The 21,313-nt window shown below is 40.8% G+C and overlaps 1 protein-coding gene across 2 annotated transcripts in view; it reads right to left on the bottom strand.

The window, feature by feature from the left end:
* Nucleotides 1-1,684: 1,684 nt before the first annotated feature.
* Nucleotides 1,685-21,313, bottom strand: part of ABCG1 (ATP-binding cassette, sub-family G (WHITE), member 1) — a 53,133-nt gene continuing 33,504 nt past the window's right edge. Inside the window, exons 2-14 of one of the 2 annotated variants that reach the window (XM_009891339.1) lie at nt 20,169-20,286; nt 19,273-19,405; nt 17,826-17,876; nt 13,055-13,200; nt 12,237-12,360; nt 11,062-11,176; nt 10,210-10,358; nt 9,925-10,026; nt 7,353-7,521; nt 5,903-6,003; nt 5,271-5,429; nt 3,745-3,863; nt 1,685-2,360 (exon numbers count right to left, since the gene is read on the bottom strand). In XM_009891339.1, the coding sequence (XP_009889641.1) occupies nt 2,132-2,360; nt 3,745-3,863; nt 5,271-5,429; nt 5,903-6,003; nt 7,353-7,521; nt 9,925-10,026; nt 10,210-10,358; nt 11,062-11,176; nt 12,237-12,360; nt 13,055-13,200; nt 17,826-17,876; nt 19,273-19,405; nt 20,169-20,286 (1,715 nt within the window). In that variant the 3' untranslated portion in view covers nt 1,685-2,131. The remainder of the gene's footprint in view (nt 2,361-3,744; nt 3,864-5,270; nt 5,430-5,902; nt 6,004-7,352; nt 7,522-9,924; nt 10,027-10,209; nt 10,359-11,061; nt 11,177-12,236; nt 12,361-13,054; nt 13,201-17,825; nt 17,877-19,272; nt 19,406-20,168; nt 20,287-21,313) is intronic. The other variant, XM_009891341.1, reaches the window with a different exon arrangement.

Raw genomic sequence — 21,313 nt, 5'->3', positions numbered from 1 at the left:
TTATGCCTGGAAAGGCTGTAGAACTGTACAAAAGCTCTACAGGCTCCACAACATTTTGTGAAAAAACAGCAACAATACTACACAAAGATGTTGTGCAAGGATTTTTTTTTTTTTTGTTTCTTCTACAGTAAAGATTGACCTTGCTTTCACAGGTCAATCTTATTTGCAGGGAAAGTTCACCTAACCTTCCTAAAACATGTGACTTTACTTAAAATCTTCCAGAACACAGTCTTAATTCAAGCATCCTGAGTTTAACAGATACACGTGGTCTCTGTCTGTATTGGTAATTTAAACAGAGCCTGGGCACGGGCCAGGAAAACTGGGGAACAACTGTCTTCACTGCTAAATGGCAGAGCTGCAGCCCACCACAGCCAGAGCTTTTCCAGACAACGTTTGGGCTCTGTTAGTACAGTACAGGGACCATTCCTATTAGTCCTGCTTGTCTGAGGACTAACAGAGCTGGCCCTGGCACTATTTAGTTTACTACTATAGGTGTAGCCATGGAGTCCTCGAAAACAGTCTGTGAACTGTTGACTGCTGCTGAGCAGCACATGCCCCAAGTCTCTCTTCACCTACACTACTGTCATGAGCTGCTGAGCTCCTGAAAGGTTTGCTGACACTGAGCTGCTTCCAAACTACAAGGCTTCAGTATCCTGACAGGAATAATGCATTTATAGAATTTGTAGGTCTGACCTGGAGGTCTGTGACACTAAGGTAAACGCACAGTAACAGCAGAAGGTAATGGAATTCACACAGAAGTTCAACAAGGTGTCCAGCATGAGTATGGGCCCCACAATTTCATTTTGGGTTGAAAATCCAGACCCATGAAAATCAAGTGACGAAATTCACATCAACTTGGAACCAGAATTCCCACTGCCAAGTTTACAAAGGTGAGATATGCAAAACGAATGCATACTTCTATTAACGATTTCCTTGGTGTTTAGATCAATTAGTAACAGTTCCCATGTTGTGCATGTAGACTTCAGGCTGAGAACAAAACTGCTTGGCATAATCAGACCTGCAGTATTACAAGGTCATTTGTATATTTTGAGGAGAGTCCTACACATAGTGTGTTGCAGATATAATGAATCCTGCCATATGAGGCAGTCACAATACCCCAAGCTTTGTGCTGTAGATAGCTCTTGCACTCCATCCGGCTTTAACAATCACTCAGGCTTTAGGGATAGATTCTGCTTTAACAATTTTAAGAAAAAAATGACCCTTGGAGTGCTTTGATTTTTTCATTCCCAGGAGGTAGATCATACAGATAATGAGCAGAATTAGTATTTTAAATATCACAAATATCGAGGATTTAAAAGACACTGCAAAAGAATGTTTTTTTCAATCATTCAGCGACAGCTTGAACATGTCTGACTGCCTGTGCTACTCTTGTTTCAAAATATGAACCACAGGTTTAGAGCAGACTCAGAATCTGACTTCTCCTCCTATCACTGCAAGTTTGAGATATGAGACCAGCTCGACAAGCAAAGCACCAGAATTCTAAATTTAGACAGAAACAAAAATAATTACTTGAATCACTTTAGGTTTGTTTTAAAAAAGTATCCATATTAAAAAGATATCTTTACCTTATTAATCAACACATTTACAGACTTTTGGCCAGAAGGGGTAATTCTGTGGAAAAGTATTGCATAATAATACTTAGAAAACTGCAAAGATGAACCTCTGAATTTAAAAAGATGAAAGAATCCTGTTTTCTTTGCTTTCCTCGTTTTGCATCTCATTACTTTGTCACCTATAGATGACATACTATTCTGGCTACCAGGACTAGTACTACCTTATCATGAAATTGGTTTTCATAAGGAAAGTTCCTGCAGCCCGTTTTTTTATTACAGTTACACTGCCTCGGTATTGATATTCTGCGGTGTAAAATTCCCTTCTATTTCTTCTTCCTAGTTAAAGCTAGAAAGTGTAATGAAAACATGACCCAACCCAACTGGACTGATTGGCTTAACACTATATGTCCGCTATCCCATTGTGGTTCTCTATGGGCTAGGTCATAACAGCATCTAGCTGGGCACTGGAGACTGGCCTGCCACAGTGAGACAATGTCAAGTGCACTCTATTGCATGTCTAAAGATCTTCCTACTGCATCGTTTTAGCTGATTTTCCTTTACCTCTCTGCTCGGATTTTGTATCTGAGAACAAAATAGGCAATTAGGCGCAGAGAGAAGAAGAAAATTCCAAGAACAATGAAGTCCAGGTAAAGTTTGGCATTTTCTACATCCAGTTCTCTCAGAATGGCCTCTGATTTTTGAAAATGGCAAGTATCATCTTTGTCACAATGCAGGTCTTCTCGATCCAGTCCATAGATGGAGAGAATAACTCCTTCGAATCCATATCTGGAAAGAAGAAGGATGGATTACAAGGAAAAGTCCTGATGATTTGTTTAGAAGTACTCCTCATCAATACAATCCCTATGAGAGCTCAGATGGAAACACCAAGGGGTTCAATGTCATTCTGACACGTGTCTCGGGGCAAATTCTACCCCTGTTACAATTAAGCAAATTACACGTCACTGGCATTTTACGTAAGATTGAAGGACAGAAGTTTTGCCTTTAACTGCTGCCAGCTAGTGTATAAGGCAATTTCTGCAAAGAAAAACGTTAAAATACAAAGTAGACTACTTTCAGCTTATATTCAGTAACTCTCCTTTTAAAGGTGACATCATTAATTCCATTTTTTGAAACTAAGCAACAAGGATGCAATCATCATCTGAAGTCAGAAATACATGAAAACTGGCATCAGTCTGGAACGTCTCTTCTCTTCCCTTCCATGTGCCATAGTTTCACTGACAATACACAGTTCCCATGTCTCCCCTGGCACTGGGTCGTGCACTTTGGATTTGACTTTGCAAGCAGATGGACCCCATGTGTACGACAGCTCCCTCCAGCTTCAGTAGACCCCATACAGGCTAGATGATGGTTTAAGGCCTCGTCTTGAATTCTAGCTACTCATTCAGGCGGTGTGGTCTCTTAATCTTTGGAAGCTTTCTGTGTAAGAAACTTGCCACTTGCCAAATGAGAGGATATTTTAGCTTGGGTTTTCTCAGTAATAGTGCAGCTTGGGCAGGGTGGGGAGAAGGGGGATGGGAAAATTCACCTCACCAAACTTCAGCTATCGATGTTTAAGTGTCTAGTCTAAACTATTTCTCTGTGCTAGCCTCCAGCAGTTTCCTGATAGTAATCATCTCATCTTAAGATAGCTGTCTCAGACAGCAAGAGTGACAGACATAGACAGGATATGAGGTGCCTATGGTTCTTAAACCACTAGTTTAGATTAGAGATGACATAAATCCTGTGCCTCTTGTGGCAGTGCTGCTGCAAAATTTTAAAACAGGTCTTTATCCAGCAAGTCTACCTAGGATGCAGCAGTGATTTATACAAGCTTTTCTTACAAAATAAGCTGCTGGCATCAACTTCTCAGTTGGGTATACTGTCCCTATTATTTCAGAAGACCACTACTGCACAATCCAGGGAAATTTATGTGCTGTTCAATCCCACTGAATTCAAAGGGACTGATATGGACTTGTGGCTGATAATCTGTACTGAACGTTCCTATTTATTTCCCATCATACAAAACGTAAAATGTAGTTAGATAATGTGGTATACATCATATGTATGTTTAAATTCTTATACCCTGTAGTCTCTTTGGCACCAAAAATAAACAACCAAGCAAACAAACAGCATTTCCACGATGGGAGGTTAATGGCCTCCCTAGCAGTACCTGACATAGGAAATGTAGGACATCCACTGGAGGTATGTTGGGATGGTATCAAAGCTGACAAAAAACCCAGAGAACAGAAGCACTGGGATAGCAGTAACTGGGCCCACAAAAGTGGCCACCTGCAAAGAGAAGGAACAGACAATCTCTTGTAAGATAGCCAGAGAAAAAAGTAAGTATTAACTTGTTCTTTCATCTGATGTCGTGCCCTCCATTGAGGAAACCAGCCTTTAAAATAGCAGACTTTCCATAAGGCAAATCCTCTGTTCTGTGCCAAACCCAAATAGGCAGTGAAAACCTACCCACTTAGGCAGAGGGGAGCAATGCCATTCAATTCTTCTGATAATGCTACTCCTCAAAACTACCACAGTTCCAAATACCGTGAAATTACTGTATTTGTTGGACAAGGTTTCTTGTGAGGGGAAGGTCAGATGCTGTTAGTGAAGGAAAACTGGTACGTCTCCTCTTCCTAAACCCTGCTACTAGTCAATGATGCTGCTGTACTGGTATCTGCCCTTTGAGGGACTTGAACCCACCAAGAAGTTTACAGAGCAAGATGCGTACTGTGATTCCCTTGCTTCTCTGAGAATGAGACCCCCCTTCCTAAATATTATCCCTCCTCACTCACTCCCCGCTGACGACACAGACCTCCCTCCTCATTAATCGCACACAAACAGTAGCTTCAACTGATCCTAAATTTTGATGAAGAGGATATGAAACATCTCCAGATGGGTGGTTTTGGTGGGGAAGATAGATCTTGGCCCAACTCCAGCCTGTCCTCTACATCCCCTCCAGGGCAAAGAGCCATACAGCTGTCTCGGGCCATACAGCTATCTCCAGCAAGAGCAGAAGCACAGGGGTCACGCAACAAGTCTATGCTGGTCTCCAGAGAGCGGCACAGACAGGGAATCAAGTCTTCTACTGCAGAAATCTTGATAGCTGTTGGTGCGTATTAATGTCAATACCATCTGCTATCACAAACACCACAAAACAGTTCTGCTGCGGTATGATCAGCTCAGCACTTTTCCTGTCAGGAGACAGAATGAAGCTACATGGCCAGCTCCCAGTGTGGCAGTCACACCAGCAGCTGCTTCTCTCCCCCCCTCTGCAGAGGTAGAGTTTCTGGGCAAGCCTTTTCCTACCTTGCCTCCTGCAACCTTTTTGTATGTGAATGGAAGAACCCCCTCCTGAGTTACCGATCCTCACGGCCTACCTCCACTTCGTAGATGCACAGAAATGCATTACTCCTGCAGTTTCTAAGACCTGCTCAGCCTGGGATGGTTAGCAAGTGACAACCAAGCAGGGGCAGGCACAGCTGCATTCAGATGGGGAAGGAACTTCAGACCACTGCACGTACGTGTGATTTAAGTCGATGCTAGTGGGAATGGTCAAGTAAATATATCAGACCAAGACAATTTTTTGCCTGTCATCTCTCAGCAAATGTCTTGGGGACACGGCAGCAGTCACAGTAAGCATTCAGTGGTAGGAAACTGCAGGGTTCCTGTGAGACCGCAAAACATCATCAGTACCTGGAGGGACGTAGAGGCTGCACCTATGAGAAGACCCAGTGACTGAGCCACCAGGGATGTCATAGTTCCCAAGGCTGCAAAAAGGACAAATCGGAGTGCATCAGAGGGCTGTGAAGTCATCCAGTACACAATGCTGCAGTAAGCCACAGGAAACATGATCTGCAAAGAGATAAGCTTGGAGTTAGGCCATTAAAGCCAAACATTCATTGTTACTCTGAGTAAGATAAAAACATGGGGAGTTCCATGTAATCCAAATCTCTCAGCCTTTCCATTACATGACAGGCACGGCTGAAGAGAATAAATACATCTGCCGCAGACTGGAATATCTATCTTACTACTTGGACATTAGAAAACAGATCCCTCTCACTTACAGTCCTTTTCTATTTCCCTTCTGCAAAAAAGCAAAGATGGTCATCTGGTTATTAAAAAATATTGGGTCAGGTCTCAGCTTTTGTGAAGTCCTGCTGTTTACTCTTACAGTGCTTCTGATTTGGACCAGAAGCTTCAGCACACAGATATGGACAGTTTCTCCACTATTCAGATGGATAAAATACCAGCACTAATCTTTTCTGGCAAGTGGACTTGCCATGAACTTAAATGGTTCTTGTTTTATTGAAGAGTAGAGCATATACCTGAAAAGGAACATCAGCCATGGTTTTGGCGAGATAGTAGGCTTTCAAGCTGTACCAGTAGTTCAGATGCTCTCTAAGAAATACTCCCATCTCAAGAGGAACTACAGAGAACACAAATTAGTAAGTTAGGTTGTCAGTGTGCAATATTCTTGCACATAATAAATGACATAGTTTATACACATCTAATCCTGAACTGCTGCAGTCCCATAGGACTGGAACTCTGATGCCTTTGACAGACCAGCACTAGTTTCAATTTTTTGCAATAAAATGTAAGAGGACAGCCCTGAGGGTTGCTCACTGTCTAGGATATGTACCATTCTACTCAGATGATCTGAATGACCTTCAAAAGGGCTTTTCTGAAATAAAAATGGTGTTAAAACTTAAAGAACCTGGTTATTCCTTTTGATCCAACAGGGAATGCAAAGTACCAGTGCTCCCAAAGAAAGTATGGAACAGTCCATACTGCAGGAGCTTGCTTCTAACACTACACGAACACGCTGATCTCATGCAGGAGCCAGGACTTAGAAGTCTGTCGTGGTTTAACCCCCGCCAGCAACTAGGACCATGCAGCCGCTTGCTCACTCCCCATCCCCCAGTAGGGTAGGGAGAAGAGGGAGAAAAGGAGGGGAAAGGAAAAAAAAAACCTCATGGGTTGAGATAAAGACAGTTTTACAGGACAGTAATGGAAAACAAAAATAACAATAATGATGATAATAATAATGATGGTAAAAAATATACAAAATAAAGTGAAACAACACAAGTCGCTCTCACCACCTAATTATCAGTTGTTCAGCCCTCCCCCAGCAGTGATCGCGGATCCCTGACTCCTGGCCAACCCCCATTTATATACTGAGCATGATGCCTGTGCTACAGCCAGCTTCTTCTGTCTATGCTTCCTCTCAGCTTCTAGGGGAAGCTGAAAAAGTCCTTGACTAATATAAACATTACTCAGCAACAACTAAAACAGTATGTGTTATCAACGTTCCTCAACATTCTTCTCGTACCAAATCCAAAACACAGCAGCTTCTAGAAAGAAAATGAACTCTATCCCAGCTAAAAGCAGGACAAAGTCCTAGAGGCATTATTACTGCCTCCCTAACCACATTGTTACTAGAGACATTATTACTGCCTGACACACCACAAGCTCATGACACAGCTGACATGCACCGGCACCTTAGGAAAAGGGGAAATTCCAGCCCAGGACTGTAAAAGTGAACTGTTGGGACTGAGAAACACTGGCAAAACTGGGGAGGAGAGAGGTGCCACTGGACAAGCCTACCTCTTTTCCTCTACACCGCAGTTTAGTGAGTGCAAGATTTATGCCCACACCTATCTTAGAAGTAGAAGCATAAGTCAGATGTTATCTTATATATAACAGATACATTACAACACCCTCACAGGTTACTGCAATCTCCTTGTCCATTGATGTAACAGTATGACTGGTACTCACATGTAAGGACAGTTGGCATGAGCGCAGCAAACATAAGAAACAACATGGAAAAAAAGAGGAAGCCGGAGTTGCTGAGGACTTTCTTAGCTTCATTGCCAATGCCCAAGTAGAGCAAGCCGATGAGCAGTCCAATGCCAATGTGTGAGGTGATACGCAAGTGTGTCAGGACCTACAAGCACAGAAAGAGTAGTATTTCTGATCAGAAAGTCTGGGCTCAAACACAATGGCAATATGACTGAAATCAGATTGCAGAAAAGGAGTACTTATGTCCAGAAGAACTTATATAGAAATGTTAATTTCCTACTGGCAAACTAAGCTTCAGCTAAGGAAAACTTACTGTAACAAGCTTTCCAGTATGAATCAGACACACAGCTATTACAGCACAGAAAATTTCTTCCTGTAAATGCTGGAACCTGAAATATTACTGCCCGACAATGTCATGCAGCCATTGGCCCTCATTCATCAGGAGAAGAAGACTTTCTCTCTGACTAAAAGAGAAATTTCTCAGAGCAGAGGGAGGCAGAAAAGTTATTTTAGGCTTGTACAGACGAAACTAACTTAATCAGGCATAAATTAGCCTTTTGTGCCTTCTCCGAAATACAGTATTCCTACAAGAGGTATGGAAGAACAACAAAAGTAATAAAATTTGGAACAACTGCAAGCCTTTACAGCTGAGCAGGAAAAAATTCTTAAAAACAACACTGTTCTTCAATCTATGCATCAGAAAACAAGTCACAGTTTCCCTTTAGGGGAGGCAAAGAGAGAACCGTATCATCCATAGTTAGTGTTCGCACACCTCTGAGATATACTCTCCATGTGTACCAGAGACATTCTGATCAGCCAGTTGAGCTACATGGAGAATGTGAAGCCGTATGTATGCTTCAGATTACAACAGGCCTCCCACATGAACATGTCAATTTATTTTTGACCAAATATTTGGTACTAGACCAGATGTGCAAACTATGCCAGATTGCAGGAAGGCAAAATTCAACAATGACAAATGCACTATAATGGCGAGGGAGAAGAACAAGGTATGACAAAAATGTGGCAAAACAACAAATGGGTGTAATATATATGGTCTGGAAATAACAAGATGCTTCATAGCTGCTAGAATTGAATGATTCTGCCGTATCTTCCCAACCAGAGCAGTGGGGAACACAGATGATTGCTTTTACTATATCATTCAATATAGTGTTTCCCTTTCTGAAAAGGAAGGAATGCTGTGGTTATCTGACAGCAGAAACCTGGACACAATGGTCCAGTAGCTTTCTTCCAGGCCTGTAGTTCTGTGTGGACGTATCTGCAGTGCAAATGGTAGTGTACTAAAAAGCTACCTGCCTGGGTGGAGGTCAAAATCAGTGTAGCTGCAGCATCTGGAGCTCAGTGAAGCTCAGCTTACCCTTTCACAAGGGTAACTCACTCATGGTGAGCTTCACATGGCTCAACTGCTTTTGGTTTTCAAACTACCTCATCTGAACCCACCATGTGCCCACCAGTACAGACGTATTGTCTGTCTCCCTTTTCTAAGGACAGGTATGTCAAATTAATACATCAATTTATGTTAACATAGATATTGTCTTCCCCTCCCAGCTCCCCATGTAAAGCACCAAAAACCTTCCAAAACACAGAAAATGCAGCAGATAAACCCCACGCAGATTCATCAAAATGCAAATTAGAGAAAAGCACTTGGTGAACTAGTACCAATTACACTGTACATGGGTGAGTCCCTTGGACAGGTGTGCATGTAAGGTCTATTTGAGGAAGCTCATCTCTTTAACTAAGGCCTGTTAGTGAAGGGACAAGCCTATCTAGAGGACATTTCAAAGCATCAATCAGACAATGTAAATAGTCCTATCTCTTAAATTCACAAACAACTCAACTACTTAGAAATTAGAAAAACTTTCCTGAGTAAGAAAAAAATGTTGCGCTGCATTTTGCTCATGCAAACTAGGCATCCAAAACATTTAATGAACTTCCATGAAACCTGCAGGATTTGGGATTTTGAAGGGGGCTGTTTATTTTTAAGAAAAAGGTTGAAGTTATGTTTTTTTTCATTGGGAATGAAGACTTTAATTAAGATACTTACCCTATCTTGATTTTAAATGGATGAAAACAGATATGCTCCCTTTTCAAAGAAGCAAGATTTTTATTTATTGTTTTTCCGTTTCACAAGGAAAAAGAAAGACTTCAAGTATTAATCTTACATCACACTGAAACTATCATCTCTGCTACTCTGAATTTTCTGAAAAAACTTATTTTGTGGCACATCAGTACAATTTCCTGCTCGTTTTTCAGCAGGATAAATAACTATATAAGGGACTTGCCAGCACAGAGGGGATGTAGGCTTTAGGTTATTAGCGTAGATGCTTCTGAGTTCCTCTGAAGAAAACTTGTTCACAATGCAGATGGTACAATTAACAGCAAGACTGAAAGATCAGTCCTTTTCCTCTGAAATTCTGTGACAATCTTCATGCACAGGCTGTTGGACAGGACCTTTAAGGCACATTACACTACCTCACAACCAACTGAATAGACATTTTGGCTACAAAAGTTACTATAAAGGCAGTCTTACCGAATCCCTCATGATGGTGAGAAAAGTTCTTTTGAAGAGGATACAGAACTGGGTTAGGCAGCTGGCGGAGAAGCTGTGGCAGCCTTCTGTGGAGGAAGAATCCTAAGGAAACACATAAAAGAATAAACTTCTTTCTTTGCAGTATCTTGCTTAGTTTTCATTCACAGAACCCCACTCTCATCAGCTGAATGTGCCCAGAAACCTCCTCCACTGACCAAGGATTTAAATTCTCTTCCTCCCCCTCCAACCTCAAGGCGTGCCCATTAGTTGTGATATATAAAATACCTCTTCAGAGGGCCGGTGCCAGAGGAAGGGATTCAATTCGTTCTCACCACCAACATCTCTCTTGTAGTCTGTGTCACATATCCTCTCCCGTACTGCCCTTACCAGCCGGCCGTTCTGGTCTCCATATTCACCAGATGCTACTTCCATAACTACAAAAAACAGAAAGTAAGTTACTGGTTTACACTACTGACTAGTTACAAGCCTTACTGTTAGATCCCCTTGATTCTGTTGCACTGACAGAAATAGGAGTTTCACTTAAAATAGGCTCTAAAATGCCACATGCAGATTCATATATATACACACATAATTTAAATGTATCTTTCTATAAATCTTCAGAGAGTTCTCTTCATCCCAGAAGTTAAACCAAACTATTTTAACGGAAAGGGAGTGAATATGAGATACTCTTGGTAATCAATAATGACAAATGTCTATTTTTGTGATGCTTACTGCTTTTTTGGATCTAAGAAACAACAATGTAAAACCCCTCAATGCTATTAGCTGTACAATACCACAGTGGTATTGTTCAAGATACAAAAAAACAGAATACTGGAGCCTCTTTGAAAAGCCACTAAGATTAATTACTACGAAACACTAAACAACATGTTTTATCTTTCATTTCCTGGACCTGGGCTTCCACCAGAGAGAAATATTCACTACATTTTACCACTAGATGGCATTCAAATTACTTAGAAAAAATCTGACTAATTTGATTTTGAATTTTGGTACATGTATGTACACATGCACATATGAATATATTTGTACAGGAGTACAAAACACACAATGGTCCCCATTACCCTGAAGGTGCTAATCACATACAAAATAAATTAAATAAACTATTTGAATTTTTCTTACCAAAATCTGCCGGATTGTGGTAGGTTGGGCAATTCAAACCCAATTCTCTCAAATAAGGGACTAGGTTTAATACCTTCCCACGGTAAATGCATTGACCTTGACTTAAAACATAGAGCTGAAAAACAAGGCAAAGAAAAGAAAAGAAAACAGAAAAATGTGAAATAGTATCAAAATATTTGAACTTGCTATCTGTATGACAGCAATCCATGAACCTAATGACCTCTTCTCGTCCCTGCAGGAAGATTTGTCACCACTTAGAAATACCATTGCATGGAAGTACAACTAATGGAAAATGAAATGCTTAAGATTTGAATTCTGCAAACATTAACTCCAAGATTTAAAGCACATTAACACAGAAACAGACTAATTCCAGCCCTAGACACATGCTGAAAACAGTCAAGAAACCGTATAGCCAAGCCATCTAGTTTCAACACATTATGGGTATTTTGGGTTGAGAGACAAGGCTGGTGAACGTGGGAATGGAGGGAGAGGTGGAACAGCACAGCAATGGGAAACAGCTTGACTATTCTTACTTTTAGCCACACTACTCACTTTAAATAAACCTTCTTGCCAGACTAGCAATCTGCAAGAGCTTGTTGACCTGTGGTGTAGTGGGTTTTCTCCAAGCTCTCACAGGTCTAATTTAAATCTCCTAACAAGTAAATTTAAATCTAACCTAAACATGTATGGTCCAAATCCTGTTTTTAGGTTGGAGAAAATATTTCCAACTGACTTCACTGCAATTATTATTATTTCACATGAATAAACTCTTCTGAATTTACACCTGTGTAGCTAGGATGAGAATGTGTACGAGCAACAATGCAGACACTGGCAGTAAAGCTCTCTTGCTCTTAAATAACGTCTTATTTACTTTATTGACAGTCCTGTGCCCAGGAGCAGTGGTGGGTGAAGACATAAAAATCATGAGTGTGATAATCATAATTTCACAAACATACCCAACAGATTCTTTAAAAATGTTACATTTAAACATTGGAAATGTGCAGAGAAAAAGGAAAACCATAATAAAGAAGTATATTTTGCTCTTATTTATTTAATTTCTTTATTTTATTTGTAACCATAGACTAGAATTATTCATGTTTTTACTCAGAGAGTGTAGCCTTGAAAAGATAACCTACTTAAACCACATGTAAAGAGAAAGAGTTTGAGAATCATACCTGATCAAACAACTCAAACAGTTTAGCGCTGGGCTGGTGAATCGTACAAATGATGGACCTGCCACCCTGGGCTAAAGCCTTCATCAGAGAAACAACTTGAAAACATGATGCACTATCCAAGCCACTGAATGAAAGGAAAGAAATTTGTTCGTTATCCACAGGTCCATAGGCACCACTCAAAACTAGCACACTTATTTGCTACTTTGGTCTCCAACTATTATCCTTTTATAAGTTTTCTCTGTAGCAGTTTAATTTTATCATATGCCAACCTTATGCTTGTATTTCTCCATCAGTCTTTTAATTAAGTTGGAAGCATGCCTGAGAATGAAAAATAGGAGTATTCTCAAAGCTGCCTTAAGGGACTTCTACATTTTAGGACTACAGATTTAAATGCTCCCAATTTTAATGAATAGATACATATTCATAGGTCTCCCAGCCTCCTCCTAGACTGATCACAGAATTTGATTCTAAATATGCTACATTCATTATTAGAAGTCACACTTTAAAATGCTTATATTCAAGCTATCTTTGCTTGAAAAATAAATCTCATGCCACAATCTGAAAATAATTTCCTCTCCCTTTCCTGTTTCAGTTTGTCTCCCCTAAAAATTATTTATAGTCCCATGGTCCAGTGGTTACAGCAGTGACCCAAGGCATTAAGTATCCAAATCAAATTACTCCTTGGGGCCTTATTCAATACTTACAGGCAATACAAAATGAGCCTTTTCCAAGGACTTAGAGGTGAATAACCTCTCTGAAGCACTGTTCTACTATATAAAGTGATATTTGTCTATCTTTAATTTTTGGCCTTGAAGTACCTGGTTGGTTCATCAAAAAACATGACAGGAGGATTGTTCACCAGCTCCAAAGCAATGGCAAGACGCTTTCTCTGGCCTCCAGAAAGACTGCCAGTCCTCGTATTGGCACATGTCAGCAAACCGAGGGCTGTCAATATTTCCTTTACCTAAAGGAAACACAACAATGTACGTCATTTAAATTTGTTAGCACAAAAGGAAGTCTTTTTACTGATCTTCATGGAGAATGTAAACTAGTTCATGACATTGTTTCACCACCCATACACTGAATCCTTTTTCCATCTAATGTAGGAAAGGTGGATCTTAAACATTTTATTAACAGCCTACCATTGACTATTTTGACCCAAATTCTACTTGTTCGTCCAACATGACCTGTCTCAGTACACAACCCTTGCTTGCGAAAATGGGAGTGGCAATCAGTTCCTCTGTACACCCCTTGCATATGGCACCGATATCGAAAGAGCTTTGCAGTATGTGAGGAGTTATTACACAGTGAATCCAAGGAACTTCTAGCAATAGAACTTCTAGGCTGTGTTTACAAAGGACTGCAAAAGTATGCAACAAAAATCAGTGGTTTCTATAGAACAATGACCTGCTCCCATCTCATCTGTTCTTCACAGTCTGCTCTTTCGAGAATGGCCATTGATTTTAAGTGTTTAATTCTCCTCAAAGCCAATTCAGTTGCACACGTATTCTCAGATATTTGGGTGTTCCTCCAGGCACAGCCTCAGGAAGGGCTCAGCTTGTCCCAGGGTCTCTGGAGCAAAAGGAGAACAATCCCAGCTGCTATGAATTTTTCTGTTTCTATGACTGTAGATCTAGCCTGGTAGCCCTATATGAGGAAAATAGCTCTTTGGCATCAGTAAAAGCAGATATAAAAATGGCTGAATCCAAGCTACATTGCTCAAACAACTAAAAGAGTAACTATTGGTTAGCTCCCTCTCTCAGTCAGATGGGGAAGAAAAAGAACAAAATCTTCCAACCCTCATTCTCAGAAAGAAGCACCAGGCAAAATTTGGCTGGAACTCAGGATGTTGTCTACCCAGACTTTAATAAAGCCTTTGACACTGTTTCTCACAGCATTCCCCTGGAGAAACTGGCTGCTCGTGGCTTGGATGGGCATACACTTCAATGGGTAAAAAACTGGCTGGATGGCAGGCCCAAAGAGTGGTGGTAAATGGAGTTAAATCCAGTTGGCGGCCAGTCACAAGTGGCGTTCCCCAGGGCCCAGTATTGGCTCCAGTTCTGTTTAATATCTTTATCAGTGATCTGGATGAGGGGATCTAGTGTACCATCAGTAAGTTTGCAGATAACACCAAGTTGGGAGGGAGTGTAGAATGGCTCTACAGAGAGATCTGGACAGGCTGGATCGATGAGCGGAGGCCAATGGTATAAAGTTCAACAAGGCCAAGTGCCGGGTCCTGTGCTTGGGTCAGTGTGCTCAGGCAGCCAAGAAGGACAACAGCATCCTGGCCTGTATCAGGAATACTATGGCCAGCAGGATTAGGGAAGTGATTTTCCCTCTGCACTCAGCACTGGTGAGGCCCCACCTTGAATACTGTGTTCACTTTTGGGCCTCTTAATACAAGAAAGACATTGACGTGTTGGAGCATGTCCAGAGAAGAGCAATGAAGCTGGTGAGGGGTCTGGAGCACAAGTCTTACGAGGAGCAACTGAGGGAACTGGCATTGTTTAGCCTGGAGAAAAGGAGGCTGAGGGGAAACCTTATCGCTCTCTACAATTACAAGGAGGTTGTAGCGAGGTGGGGGTTGGTCTCTTCTCCCTAGTAACAAGTGATAGGACAAGAGGAAATGGCCTCAAGTTGTGCCAGGGGAGGTTTAGATTGGATATTAAGAGAATTTATTCACTGAAAGGGTTATCAAGCATTGCAACACGCTGCCCAGGGAAGGGGGTGAGTCACCATCCCTGGAGGTATTTAAAAGACAGATAGCTGTGGCACTTAAGGACATCGTTTAGAGGTGGACTTGGCAGTGCTACTTTAACAGTTGGACTTGATGATCTTAAAGGTCTTTTCCAACCTAAACAATTCTATGATAAATACTTTCTTCCCTTTATCTCAAGGAACGATGCTACAGGACATGGGCAGTGCAATCTAGGTCAACTAGAGACATGAAGTATGGTTCACTGGAGATCTTTCACTTGTCCCTGTTTTAAACAAGCATTTGTAATCTTGCTAACACAAGTGCATAAATTCATAAAATTTATCTATGATAAACATTTACTTTACAATTTACAACAATAAAATGAGTGATCTAGTCCAGCACAGGCCAGTAACACTGACCAGAAAATCACTGCCCTTCTAATATGTGTTGAATAAATGCATACAGCACAGTTTTTTTCCTCAAAGAGTTGTTTTTAATTACAGTGACAGTGTGAACAAGTGAATTAACTTGCTTGACCTACCTTACTAAAGTGTAAATGAATTAAGACTTTCATAGTACAAATAAAATTAACAGCTGTTTCTAAACAAATGTATTTTCTAATTAAAAAATCTGTGTTTAGCTTATTAAGAAAGAAGCATTTGAGAGAATCAAAGACATCTTAAGCTAACAAACACATGTTGATTCCTGTAAGTTTCCCTCTCTGGAGCTCTTTCTGATTTCCAAGGATTCTCTGAGATTGAAGAAATGCCAGATGTTCCAATTTGAAATAAATATGGACAAAAGACAGTCATGAAAATGGCTGCTCTACCTTTGAAGTTGGCATAGATTTCACATTTCAGGCAAAGGGTATGCTTTTCACCAGATGGGACTGAAGCAATTTCACCTTGTCCTTTATAAAGCTCTGCTTAAGAATCACATGCCAGCTACTGCCAGAGGCGTCTTTTACTACAGTAAGAGTCCTCTGAAATGGTTAAGTCCAACAATTCAAGTTCAAGCTTCCATCAGACACAAAAAATGATACTGGCATCTGGGGAAGAGCAGGAAGCCTGTCATGCTTAGGCCACAACTTTCTCATGTCCATGCTCCACTCCCACTCCTGTGTCCCCTCATCTCCTTCCTCCTGCACGATTTGGTTTCACTTGAGTCCTGCAAGGTGGCTTCCTCCAGTCACCTGCATGATTTCCTAATTTGCTCACAGAAGGTCTCCTCAGTGCATGTCTTTGGGAGCACAAAATGCACCAAAATTAAAATCTCACCCTTCTATTTATGAAAAAGAATGCTGAAAATTCATGGAAAGCTCAAAACTTGAATTTTACAGGAGTAAGTATAGCAAAAACATTTGGAGCTTCCTATACCAATAGTAACTCCCCTCTCACTGGTGGGACAACTCTGTTGCTAAGCCACTTGAAGACTTGGCCAGAGTAGCATACATGTGCCTAAGAAAGGTAGAAGGAGCAGCTAGCTTTCTTGGAAGGTAAATCTCAATGTTAGCCATGGGGCCATGTTATCACACAAGCATCATTAGCCCTCAGCATAACCCCCACGTAACAGAGGCTTCCTCCTTGGGAAGGCAGTGCATGAGAGATCATACGGTCTCCTTGATGGTGCTGTCTTATGCTGGACTGAAACATAGCCGGAAACCAGCCAAAACACCTCCAAACACTTTCTGATCTGCCATTTCACTTTTCACAACTCTCTCAACAATGTGAACCATCTCTGCTTTCATCAATGCCATGACTATTTGTTTATATTTAGCTGCAGGCACTATCTTCCCCCTCCCTGGGCATATATAGTTTTGAAACACACTGTGCAGCACTGAACTGTTCCACTTGTAGGCTTTGGAACGCTCTGGTAACTCCACCTGAGCAGAGCCTGAGCTCAGAGTGTCCTTAGGAATACAAAGGCCCAGACATTTTAAATGCAAAATGAATGTGTAGAAAGGGCACATTTGCAGCCCTTTGAAGTATAACCAAGGTAACCAAATCCAGTTGAGAAAGCCGCCTCATGCACAACCTAACATGTCAGAAGCCATTTTGTCTGGTGACACATCTCCAAGCTGTTTTCTTTAAAAGGACAGCCCTGTGTCAGATCAAATGATGGTCAGGAATCGTGGCAATCAGATGGGTGACAGGAGCACACTTCCTAGTGCAGGTCCAGCTGGGTTATAGGTCTCCACGGACAAAAACACCAGGACTTCTCATCCACTCAGGAACATCATATGTCAGCCACAGGCTGCAGGGCAGTGCAGCAAAGGTGCAGAAGTAAATTGTCCAACTCCTTCCCAGTGTTTTAGAAAAGATAAGTGCATGTTTTAGCCTGGTTTCCTATGGGTCCAAACCTCGGTCACTGAACACAGCTTCAAAATATATTAATCTGTATCTTAACTGCAACTGCATGCAACAATATGCCCACAAGCGTGGGCATAAAGATCACCAGCCATAAAGATCAACACTTCCAAACACGAGCACAGAAACTCAGAACTGCCAAGTTTTTCCTTAGTCCTTGGAAAAATTAAGGCCTACACTCACCATTGCCAGGCTGATTTATCTTGCCACACGAGATGCCTGAGCCCTCAGACATGCATGTAAGAGAATCTAAGGTGCTAAGGTACATTAAAAGGAATCCTACAAAACCACTGAATTTATTTCAGTAGATCTTTTACTCAGTCTCATACTGAAAGCAACTTTCATAGAGACTGTAGTAAACATTCCTTCATAATGATACCCGTCAACTTTGAGGTTATGATTTATTCTATCATTACAAGTCCAATGCAATTCAACGTTAGATAAAAATGTCCACTTTACTGAGCTCACTTCGTGGACCTCTTGGGCATCCTCAAAAATTCTCAGTTTGATGGAAAGTATACATACCATTTCTCTCCTGCCTTCATCTTTCTCCTGAAGTTTCAGATGAGCAGATACCTGGAATGTAATACAATGGAACTGGATTTTATAATGGTCAACAACCAATTACAGTGGATGTCTCTGGCATCCCAATGTAGCATTTAAACAACTTCTTTCAACCCAGTCAGGAAAGTTAAAGTTGAACTATAGTGTCCAAATGACAAGCATCACATATGCCTGTGCAGAAGGTAACTGAGTATAATCTGACTCAAGCAATCACTCAAGCATCTGACAAAAAGTGCATTAGAAAGAAAGGCCATTCTGCAAGTCAAAGAGCTTGAGAGGAAGATGGGAGAGTCATGTTTTTTGCATAGCCACTAACTTCCCAGGCAATCCTAGAATCACAGTTTATTTGTGCTTCATCCGTATCATAAGGAGAGCCAAACAAGTCTGCCATTCTCCAGAATGTGAACAAACGAGTAGAGAAATAAATAATCTTGTGAAAGATGTCATCTGCTGTCCTAAGAGGCAGCTCCACAAAACATTATGATTAACCCTTATTATAAGCAATTAAACCGTCAAGTAATTATTCTTGTCAGACCCTTGACTGATTAATTTATACGGCAGGTATCGTCTAAGCCCAATGCTACAAAAGCGGTCCTATGGGATTCTGACTGATGTTCAAGTAAACAAAAGAGAAGACAAACTTCCTCAGAGAGAAGAGCCTTTGCAGTAAATTAGCCACATAAAAACTACAGTGATTTCTTTTGGCCTTAAAATTTGTGAATTGATGCTGGCATACAATATAAGCAACCTTAGCCTTATTTTTATAACATCCTGTGAGAAAAATTGGATCGTTTCTCAAACTGAGCAACGGGTACTTCCAGAGTGATTGGTCAAGCTGTCAATTAGTAAACTTCTTGATGCTATGAAAAACAGTAACAAGAATTTATGTTGCCTTGGGATTATGCTGTTCCTGTTGTTTTCCTGTGAAGAACTGGAAGAGATTTTATACAATGCCTTCATTAAAGAAAAGGCGCACAAGTGTAGCAGGGAGACCATCTTCAAGTCAAAACAGCACTTTGCAGTCAGAATATGGAAAATGGGGAGAAAGGGAGAGACAAGGTTATTCAACCACCATCGAAGAAAAAAGATGGTCAACGGCTCATTCTGTGCAGAATTGTAGGTTCCATTCTCTGAGAGGTCTACAGAGTACAGGCCATAGATTTTCTTCCAAATTACAATGCTGGTCACAAATTGAAAACAATAAACCTAAAGAAGCTCAGACGACCCTTAGAAGGATGAGTCTGAAATGGAATTCAAGGCATCATCAAAGTCCAAGCACTTTCATTGAGTGGGATCAAATAGAGATAACAGTTCATGGCATTACCAGGAAGACAAAAATTTTGCACAATACACAAAGATTTTTCCATTTCTCCCACGCAAATAAATTAGAGCCGGAAACAAAGCTCACCATCATAGCTTCCTGGACAGTCAGATGCGGAAGAAGCATGTCATCTTGCATGATGTAGCAGGAGACTTTGCGAAAAGAGCGCAGGTCACGAGGCTGCCCGTTGATAAGAATTTCTCCTTTCATTCCCGTCTCTCTGAAACGACCAAGAAAATAACTGGACGTGAATCTTGCCTTCACTTGTGCTGCCACAGGCCTAAGTATGTGGAAGTCTTAGATAATTATTGCTCAGTATGGAATAAAACTGATACAGTGAATAAAAACTAATTAATTTCATGATTCTGCTCTTTTTCATAAGAGGCTTCATGCAATTTTGATGAAAATTTTACTCGAAGTTAGTACAAAATATGTGCTGTCTTATATGAATGTCTGAAAAAATATCAATATCATTCAAGTGACTTCTTTGTAGGTTTCTCCATCCTGTTCCCTATGCCCTAATAACAACAACACAGAGACTCTTTGTATTTGGCCATACAATAGGGGATTCAGGAAGATGAACCACAGTCAATTCACACATTGCAATTTGGTCAAGAAGACATCAACATTATGAAAGCGGCAACTAAAAAGGGTCATTTTTTTCAAGTGCTTATAAAATGTGATTTAAAAATATCACAAACATAAGACACTGAGTCAGATTTTTTACACAGCTAGAAAGGAGAATTTTTTGTGTGTTTTAGACTTGAAATTGCTTCCTATTTTTGGATCTGACTTGTTAACAGATAAATCCTAAGTGACTAGAACAGGAAAAGCAGAAAAAATATAAGCAATAAGAATCTAATTCAAAATCTGTGAATTACCTGTTTTCCATTAAAAATGGGTAAGATTTCTTCTGCTGCTGTCTCCAAGGAGCTATCAGGCTAGATGATCTTATCTTACTTGGGATTTTCATTGTTACTGACCTGTATCCTGCCAGAATGTTCATGAGCGTCGACTTCCCAGCTCCTGAAGGACCCATAATTGCAACAAGTTCTCCACTGCTGAACTTCCCTGAAATTCCTTTCAAGAGTGTCTTATAACCTGAAAGAAGAAAGAGAACTTCACCAAACCCTTCACAATCACGTCTGGTGGGCAATGAAAGTTTATTTCCTCTAAACAACGATGACAAATAGACATTAGCAGGTACATACTAAAAGGCTGATGCTAAGAACAGCACACTGCAAAAACTATCAAAAGCCAAATTCTGAGCAGGACCGGCAGCCTCCTCCCACTACAAAAGTAGTATGGTGGGATTACAGGATCACACACTCTTGATTCACTCTAGGAAAATTTTCAAACAGGGATAAGAAACCATGCTGCCATTTGGTAAGTGTCTTCTCAGAGTATTTCACAAGGATGCTGGTGTCTCCATTACATATCTAATACTCCACAGCTAACGTAACTCCATAGCCTTGGAATAGACCGCCCTCCAATTACTGCAGCTTCAATGCCAAAATTCTGCCCTCTCGCCAAACCAACAACTTCTTGAAGAGTAACAGCCATGATCTCAAAGGCAAAGCCCTATGCTTTTGTTCATTCCCCGCTAAAAGAGGAGGTATGACAAGAAACACAGCAAAAGGAGACATGCAGGAAAAGATAATCCTGCTTCATTCTCTTATCATAAGGACTCTCTTATCATAAGAACTATAAAGGCTTGTCTAGAGAGGGAGACTGATGACAGTAACTCTGTAAAAATAATTGCTAGGGAAATGCTTATTCCAGGTTAAGAACATATAGGGTTTTTTTCCCATTTAATCCACTTCACAAGATCATGACACAATAAATATGTCCTCAGGCAAAGCTGTTCTAGTATTCCAGAACCACCACACCAACTTCAAATATCTTACCTTATTCCTAAATAAATTACCTTTCCCAATGAACCTTAATTTGAAGTCCCAAATTCCATGTTACTCTAGGTGTAAGACAACTGGACTCCAATGAGAATTCCAGATTTGGATTTAGTTGCATCCATCTTGTCCTCCATGATTGCCATTTTAAGGCATAACGACTGGGTGGACAGGGTGGAGAGAGCCCTGACCGGCATTTAGACTTTTCAGGATCTCTTTCC

Source organism: Charadrius vociferus, unplaced genomic scaffold (genome assembly GCF_000708025.1).
Source record: "Charadrius vociferus isolate BGI_N301 unplaced genomic scaffold, ASM70802v2 scaffold298, whole genome shotgun sequence".
NCBI lineage: Eukaryota > Metazoa > Chordata > Aves > Charadriiformes > Charadriidae > Charadrius > Charadrius vociferus.
The sequence above is the reverse complement of the archived record's forward strand: the minus strand, read 5'-3'. Positions and strand labels throughout refer to the sequence as shown.